This window comes from Phyllostomus discolor, chromosome 9 (assembly GCF_004126475.2).
Source record: "Phyllostomus discolor isolate MPI-MPIP mPhyDis1 chromosome 9, mPhyDis1.pri.v3, whole genome shotgun sequence".
In the NCBI taxonomy this organism is placed as follows: domain Eukaryota; kingdom Metazoa; phylum Chordata; class Mammalia; order Chiroptera; family Phyllostomidae; genus Phyllostomus; species Phyllostomus discolor.
Window position 1 is genome coordinate 103,816,451 of NC_040911.2, and position 9,177 is coordinate 103,825,627.

At 34.0% G+C, this 9,177-nt stretch overlaps 1 protein-coding gene across 1 annotated transcript in view; it reads right to left on the minus strand.

Moving 5' to 3' along the window:
* SYCP2 (synaptonemal complex protein 2) overlaps positions 1-8,551 on the minus strand; it is a 47,965-nt gene extending 39,414 nt beyond the window's left edge. The window contains exons 1-9 of the mRNA XM_036009468.1: positions 8,408-8,551; positions 8,089-8,113; positions 5,878-5,963; positions 5,251-5,336; positions 4,950-4,984; positions 3,751-3,893; positions 3,611-3,663; positions 2,827-2,872; positions 2,200-2,295 (exon numbers count right to left, since the gene is read on the minus strand). Of these exons, the coding sequence (XP_035865361.1) occupies positions 2,200-2,295; positions 2,827-2,872; positions 3,611-3,663; positions 3,751-3,893; positions 4,950-4,984; positions 5,251-5,336; positions 5,878-5,963; positions 8,089-8,113; positions 8,408-8,512 (675 nt within the window). The 5' untranslated portion in view covers positions 8,513-8,551. The remainder of the gene's footprint in view (positions 1-2,199; positions 2,296-2,826; positions 2,873-3,610; positions 3,664-3,750; positions 3,894-4,949; positions 4,985-5,250; positions 5,337-5,877; positions 5,964-8,088; positions 8,114-8,407) is intronic.
* Between the last annotated feature and the right edge of the window lie 626 nt (positions 8,552-9,177).

Sequence of the window (9,177 nt, forward strand, 5' to 3'; positions counted from 1 at the left end):
TAGGCATTCATTACGTCCCATGATTCTATCACCTGTCTATAGACAGCTTCCAAATCTGCACTGTGGCTCAGCTCTCTACTGACCCTCAGACTGGTGTGTCCAACTGCCCGCCAGGTATCCCCCGCTGGATATCCCACTGGTGTCTCCAGATCAAAGCCCTCCAGTCTGAACTCATCCTGTCTCCCCTGCAGAACCTCTCCTCTGACGGGACCATCCAGTCACCAAGTTGGATGAACCCTCCTCCTTTTTACTACAAACCACCAAGTCTGCTCACTCCGACCCCCTCTCAAGTCTCCCTGGAACCCACTGTTCCCGCCCACCCCACTGTGACCTTCCACAGCCCTGCCACCTCAACTGCTCACCTGACTTACAGCGAGTCTCCTAACTGCTCCCAGGCTTGTCCCTTTTAATCCACTGTCCCCACCAGGAGACTCTTGTACGTGAGCGTGGTCCTTACCTCTGACTTATAACCCTCCTTTGGATTTACGCTGCCTTATTTCTTTCCACTCTTGTTTGCACTCTTTGCACACTACATATCTTTCAGTTCTTTGAATATTCTATTTATTCACTCTTATAATAAATATGCATAGCTGGGAATGAGAAAGATGGGTCCCTGATTTCATGAGTAGTCTTACATTCAACAGGGTAAAAATGGACTAAAAACAATAATGTAGTGATTTTAAAATGAATAACTACTATAAAGAAGATAGAACAGGACAGCATGTAGTGCCATGGCTGAGAGGCTACTTCAGACCGAGTTCCCAGAGAACACTGGACACCACTCCAGCGAGGCGGTCTTCGGGCCAAAGTGCACGTGGCGAGGAACTAGGACACAAAGAACTGGAGGTGGCCCCTACGCAGAAGAACCAGCGAGTAGCAAGCCCTAGGATGGGCACGATGGAGAGACAAAAGAAGGGTTTTAAGCAGCCACTCCATGTGGAATGGCTTCTGGTAAGAGAACACAGAGATGATGTAATATTGCCACAGAAGCCAGAGGAGAGGATTCCAAACACACACATACTTGGGGAAGAAGAATCTCCCAGCATCCCTACATCAGTGTCTGGAATACAATAGGCATTAAATGCATTTTATACTAGCCCAGTCATGTTTAATACTATCATTGCTTGTTCTCTTGTCTGAACCATCCATTAGACCAAGCTGAGTGAAGGCAGGAACTACATCAGTCCAATTCTATCCTCTTCTCCCGAAAGGGAGGTCCAGTTTCTGAACAAAACCCAGTTAAAAGTATTCCTGTAAGTCCTGCAGGAGTAAATACACTAAAGAAAACTGTCAGTGCCCCCGAGAAGCAGTGCTAGTATCTGGAATGCTTTTAATTAAGCAGTCTAAGGAGGTACTATAAAATGCAAAGAAACAAAGGTATGTGGCAATCCTAAGAAGTATCTGATTAATGTTCATCTGTGAGAGTTGAACTGGAACAAAAAGCAGAATTTTATAAGAGATCAACTAAAAGGACTAAAGCTTCATTATACTGTCAGGTGCCATGATTGAATTAGTAAATGCAGATCAGCTCTTAGTCAGATATTGGCACAGTGATTATATAATTTGAGCTAGAAGTATCCCAAAATACCAAATATTAAATAGTAGCTATTTGGAAATAAAGGTCTGAGAATTTTCCTCAGGTTAAAAACAGGTCAGTAGAAAACATGCCACCTAGTTGGAGGGTTCGAACAAAGCTGCAATGTAGCACAGGAGGGCAAGATCTGAAACTCACTTCCAAATACTCCCGTGGGAGCCGGCTCCTCACCGTGTTCGAACGGAAGATTATATGAATAAGACCACTTGTCATTAACTGTTAGTATGATTTCTGAGTGCCTCCGTATTTGAGTAACTTATTTTTTTCTAATTTCAATTCACTTTATTCATGTGAATGTTAAATTTTATCTGAAAGTAACATGGAACTTATTTCTGAAAAGCTTATGTTAAACAACTAGTATTAAAATTTAACATTAATTTTTCTGTTGCAGTAAAGCATCAGAAATAGTTTTCATGTCTAATTAGCTTGATATGTTACCATGCTGATCAAAATTGCTGGGATAACACTGAAACATTAAAATAGCTACAAAAATATACAACGAATTCCATGTTCTTAAATTGAATTAAGACATTTATATATATATATACACACACACACACACACACACACACATATAAAAATAGTACAGAGGTAATAAAACTTACATCATCATCTCCAGCAATGTAGAATGATAGAGACTGGCTCCCAAGGTTAAAATCTATCCAGAATTCCTCAAGTTTTTCATCTGATGGTATTTGCAGCTAATAAAATAAAGGTATAAAAGTAATATATCCTATGCTCTCAAAAATGACAACAGAGAATTATAATCATGTAATATTCATGGTTGAGTTTTTTTCTTTTTGAAAAGAGGATAGCTGGAAGGTGAGGGAAGATGGAAGAGACAAGTATTACCTTTAAATCAATTTAGAAAGAATAAAAAAATTTCTGTTTAGTATTATAGACAGAAATTAGCTAGCTCCAGGCAATCACAAATATTCCAAGTGCAAATAAAGGTTGAAAGTATTAGTTTGAACATATTCATCAATGATAAATCAATAATAGGCTTGATTAAGGAAACAATAAAATTTGAAATACAGTCTTTGCATTTCATTTATTCTGAACTACAAATATGTCATGTCGTAAAATGTGTCAGATATAGGATACTAGACCAGCTATATGTGTGATATAATATAACTATTTTTAATGCTCTTGCCAATTTGTAATCTGTACTTCACTTGATCCTTGCCTCAAAATTCATTCAATAACTAGAACATGTTAAATTTAAAACTTACCTCATATTTATCAAGAAATGCTGATAAACAAGGAAATGTAAAGACCCTGAAATAGAAAGTTGGAGTGCAAAGTTTAATAAGACTTTATAACAGCATAAGCTTGACTAGTCATACAAATCATGCCTAGGATCAAAAGAAAATCAGGAAGTGGTCACAACAATGAAAATAAAATCATATCTTCTTCTTTATTCCTTTTAAAAGTTTAATAAAAATTTGTTTCTATAGAGAAAGAGTAACCTGCCATTTTGACTGAAGTGACTGGACCATATTACATTCCACGCTGTGACTCGGCAGAGATTGTTATTTTAGCTTTTACTCTTAATACAATGGGAGTTCCCACGGGCTCAGATGGGACAGGGAGAGAGCTGAATGACACTCCTAATAAAAATGGCTGAGTTTAGTGAATACTGCCTTGGTCAGGTACAGTTATGAGTCCTACCATATAATTATCTCACTTAATCTCCACAACAAACATTGAGTAGGTATTACTAGTATTCCTATGTTACAGCTAAGGAAACAGAAGCAAGTAAGGTTAAATAATCTGCTTAGTGTTGGAATGGGGAAAGAGAAACTGTGATCTGAATCCAAGCAGTATGACCCCTTGCACGCATGCTCACCCTGCCGTTCCTTTCCCTAGTAAGTAAAGTACATGTGAACTCAGCCACCCAATGTGTCCTGAGCATCCAACTACTCTGTTGTCCTGTCACTATCGAAGTGGTGAAAATTTACGTCACCTATCCTTACATGCTCATTCCTGAGATTAAATGATCTGTATTAAATTTACCTTCTTTTGTCTCCAAGCATGCCATTTACAAGGTTGAGAAAAATCCTGCAGTCCTAATTTTTTTTAAAAGAGAGACTTTTCATAAACCATGGTAATTTTCAAAAATGACTGTTAATTTTTTTTATTTTTACACCACTTACTGTTTCAAATTCAGAGTCCTTAATTCCTTTAAATGCATTTGCAATAAAATCCATTGAAAACCACTGACATGCCAGTTCTTGCCTTTGTTTTTCTGTTGTTATTCTACATAAAGCCTCTACGATACCTACTTGTAAGTCATAATCTTGAAAAAAAAGGTAATGTGTTATTTTAAATTATAAAAATTAATAATTTATAAAAGTCAATAGATTTATAAGGTATTAGAACAAGCAATATGAAATATTAGTATAATTTACTCATCTTTTGCCATTTTTATATGAATTAGAACTAGCTCATCATAATAGGAATACAGCCCATATAACAAAACAAATTTACCATTAGAAGTAAATAATTTTTGAGCCCTGGCTGGTGTAGCTCAGTGGGTTGAATGCTGACCTGCGAACCAAAAGGTCGCTGGTTTGGATTCCCAGTCAGGGCACGTGACTGGGTTGCGGGCCAGGTCCCCAACAGGGGGTGTAGGAGAAGCAACCACACATTGATGTTCTCTCCCTCTCTTTCTCCCTCCCTTCCCTACCTTTCCCTCTAAAACGAAATACATAAAATCATAAAAACAAGAAGTAAATAATTTTTAAAGGATATTTAAAAAGAAATTTCTAAATATTCAAAGATTGCCATTTCATTGTTATCAGAGTTGTGAATTGTAAAATAACTCATATAATAGTCTGTGAATCACTGAATCTTTGTCTTCCTTTTATGAAATGTGATGTTTAAAGTTATTCCAAAGTACTTTAGGCCAGTGGTTTATTCTACAATATACGTAAATCACCACATCAAAATTTTCTCATATAAAAAACTTAGGGGGAAAATTTTGAGTTATTTTATTAAACACATTATTTAAAAATAAATCTATCAATCCCAAGGATATTTAACCCCCTAACTTCATAAAATACCATTTGAGGAACTTCCTGGCAAAAATAATTCAAATCCATTAGAAAAATAAGTTAATAATCATAATTCTACTATTTAAGTATAAATTATATTTAACAACTCCTATTGTCATGCTTAACTGTTATTTCAATCCCACAAATATTTATAATTATTCAAGTAATTAAAATTGCTTGACTATATAGTTTATAATTCTCTCACAGAATTTCACTGCATTACAATGTTAATATTATGTTTTGACTAAAAAAATGCTGTCTATTAATAATTTCAAATATAAACATTTTTTTAAACTTACCTCCAGCATCTAAAATCCTTTTTCCCATACTGTTCCTATGAATCAAAATAACAGATTATGTACTAGGCTAGTATCAATTAAAGAGAAAACCCATATTTTGCTGGGGGGGGCTTCACTAAAATTTACAATTGGCTAGTATCACACATTTTCAAAAAATATATCCATAAATTATATTAGAAAGCTAAAACAGTTGTATCAGTTTTAATTATTAATGCAACTCAGTTGCCTTATTGCCTTATAAAACATCCTTTAAACTCTTAACTTTAACCACCAATTAAAGCAACACAGTACAAATAATTACATGAGAATTAACATTTCTTGGGTAAAGAGTATTTTCCTGGCATCTTGAGGCATTTTGTCAAGCATAGCATTCATTTTTTTTAGAGTCTAGAAAAGAAAAAAAAGATAATTCTTAAATATTTAGAAAAATATTCTAGGTACATAAACTTAGAAACCTATTTTTTTTAATCATAGCACCTTATGCATGGAATGGAGAAGGGGAGGGGAAAGACTATGAAGTATAAAATAGTTAATATAAAAAACATGAAACAATATCAAAAAAAGAATATACTGTGATTTCTGTGCTTAAAACAGTTATATTCTTCACAATATGATACAAATGTACACACATCTACACACTATTACAGGTTATTTTAGCATTTAAATAGTTAAGAACTCCTAATGTCTAAATGGTATAATATATTTTCATACGAACTATATGTATACATAAACCCATACAGTTATAAGTTTTCAATAAATGTTAGGTAACATAGTCATCACGTCAGGCACTGAACAAGAGTACATATATACTACATGATAAATAATTTAGTGCCAAGATACAAATATTATTCAATTGGATAAACAGCTAGCAAATTTTCTTCATTTTCTCATTTTTAGGTTTCAAAAGAAAATCTAACAAAGACTTTACCTCCTGCTGGATACAAATATTCACTCTTGAGTCTATAACCAAGGCACAAATTCGAGGTATGAAACTTTCCATTACTTGCTTTTTACCTGAATAAAAGTGTTAAAATTATTGATAAACGTGTATTTTAAATTCCTTTAAGTGACAAGCTTCACTTCTATGAGCTAATGTAAAGGAAGTACTGGTTCGGTTTAGAAGGCCCACAGGACTCACTGGACATCAGGAAGCGTAAAATTCCGTCCTGGTTCGGTACTAACTAGCTATGCGGCCCTGAATAAAAAACCACTCAACACATGTGACTGATCTCAATTCTGGCAAAGGAATCCAAATCCAGCTTCTCCCTTCAGGCACATAACGCACTTTTGTGCATGAAATACATATACTTCAAAAGTGGAAACTTCTATAGTGAGGGTTTTTGGAAAACTGGCCCCATTAGTAGTCATACTCAAAAACTCCGTAACAGCCACCAATCTCGCTCCAACTCATGATGGTCTAAATATCTGGGGCTATTTCTAAGAGTCAACCCTATTCCCAAAAGACTAGGCTTTATGAATACTAAACATATTCAAAGGAATCTTCCACATGCTATCCCATAATACAAATTTAAAAAATAACTTTAAATAATGGCAATACTATAACAGAACCTTCCAAAGTGACCACATTAAAAAAAAATCACTTGATTAGGGGAAAAGATATGATAATTTACTTAAAAAAAAACCAAACCCTGTTTGATTACTTTATAATCACTGGTGGTTTAAGACTGTTTTTCCCCTAAAAATGTACAATTTCAGAATATATTATGCTAATTGCACAGAAATCATTGAAAAAGTAGCATTATTACTATTGAAATAGAAAGCAATTGATCTTTAAAACTTTTTGGCTTTGAAGGCAGCAAAAAGCAGCTGTTTCTTTATTTATAAATAATTCACCAGCCTTAATTACCAATCCTAGGTGATTCTTTCTCAAGCAACACAGAGGTAAAGTAGGTTGGACGGATTGCTAACCACTAGACACTGACTAGCCATAAATGAAAGGAAGAGTTGTAACATGTCCTACATTCTCAGTGTACTATTGAAAATTTTGTTCCATTGGCTCAAGGGTTGGCAAACTGTGCCCCACAAACTAAATCCAACTCCCTGCCTGTTTCTGCATGGTTGTATTATTCATTAGCAAGTACTCTGTGAAATTATTTGAATTTATCATGTTTTATTGAACCAGCAGTGTCAAGGTGAATTTTATTCATTTTCATAAACTTAGTCCTCATCAGTTACCAGTGAGCGACTCTGGTAAATAGCTTGCACTGCAGAGGTGATCATTTTTTCAATGAATTCATCCCAAAATTACAAGGCAAAATCACACTGCATGAGAACTTTACACTTCAGTAAAGTTGTTTCAATGAAACTAAAGTCATCTAAATCGCAAGTCATGCCAAGCTGCTTTCTGTCCTCTCTAGCCTGTCGAGTTAGTGGCATCTCCATTCCTACACCAACTGACAGGGGCTGTATTTTCTTCAAGTGCCACCTATGGGTCCAGCAGCATTTTTGGACACTGATGCAAGTGCAAGAGAAAATCACCTTGTGGCAAACTATTTAATTGTGTAATTGAGGAGCTTCACCTAACCTTCAATCAACAGTGATTAATCTGCAATTCAATGGCATTCTAAAAGGCAAATATTAAGAAGAGAAACTAATATAACTCTATAAATGCTTTCCAAGTGATGAACATGTTCAATTAAAAATCATGCTTTCAAATTGGTATCAGTATTTGTCATTATTTGCATGAAAAGACATTTTCTAATGCAATATAAATAAAATTTCATCACAGATAAGCATCAACAAATGAACATTTGTAATCAATTTTGACAAAAGCAAAAACTAACTTTGCACCTGAATAGGTGAAATGTCATCTCCTCAAAAGAGTGCTGTTTTCCTTATTAGTATACCCACATTACAAAAACATTGTACTCAATCATTATGTTTTGAATTGCATCGATAAAATATTTGTGGAAATTTGTTTTCTTTCTTGTTATCCTCTATTTTTCTTGGCCCACAAAATTTAAAATATTTATTATCTGGCCCTTTACAGAAAAAGTGTATTGATCCCTGAATTAGATAATGAATTTCTAATATTAGGAAAACACTATAATAATTGCAAAATTATACTAAAACTCTAACTGCAAATTATTGTTCCACAGAAATAAAATGTTTATTATACCTTCATCATTGACGTCATATATGACCTGAAAAGTAAGTGAATAATATTTAATTTATAATTTACTATCACATTGTAAACCATTATAAATATTATTAAAATAACATTAAATTTGAACTCACCACATAATTATTTAACTTTTATATATTAACTAATTATTTAATTACATTACTCAGGATAAATGTTTATACAATCCGAACAGGTTAATCCAACCAAGTCACAAACCAATTTTCCAGTGACTTTTAGGTCCAAGGCATATAGAACACATATTGTTTTTAAATAAACCCGTGCTTCATAACATCAGTTAATCAATGGATTTTACCATCAAAAGATCAAGTAAGTCTTCTATCATATTTGTAAGAGCTTCATCTTTTGAATTTCCTCGACTCAGAAGTATCTCCTTGGATTTTTCAAACCAGGAAACCATGTAAAGAAAAATGTATATACTAATCACTTTGAATTCAATTGTGAGAATGTACTTATCTATCAGTATAAATAGTAATCCTTGGAATAAAGAAGTAACAAAAATAAAAAAGTCCAGTATTACATCAAAATAAATTTATGCTTTCAACCATCATTATTGTTCTGGGTCTTGGTAACTCACTATATTTTCCCATTGTTTAAATAGGAATGAAGTTAATCCTAATTCTAGGTATAGAAGACCTTTATTTCCCCCTTCAAATACCTAGTTCAAGTACACTCAGATAATAAGTGAAAATAAATTATCACAAGTTAGATTACTTTAGCATTGTTACTATGGGAAAATTTTTGGTATTTTTTATGTTCTATTAATTCTGATAGTTTGAGTGTAAATGACATCTCAGACACTGTTCTTGGCACTGGTTATATTGCAATGAAGAAAACAAATAAAACTCAATATCCTACATTCTAGCATGGCAGACAGACAATAAATATTAAAAATCAGTAAAGTCAAATAATGACTCAGTAAGCTAAAGAGAAAATGAAGTAAGTAAGGGCCCTAAGGATCTCATGACCCTAAATTCACATGATTATTGAGGAGCCTGGGCACAGTTTCCTTGTGACCTTTATCTTTGTAACACATGTTACAGGTTATACAGACAGTTATTTCAT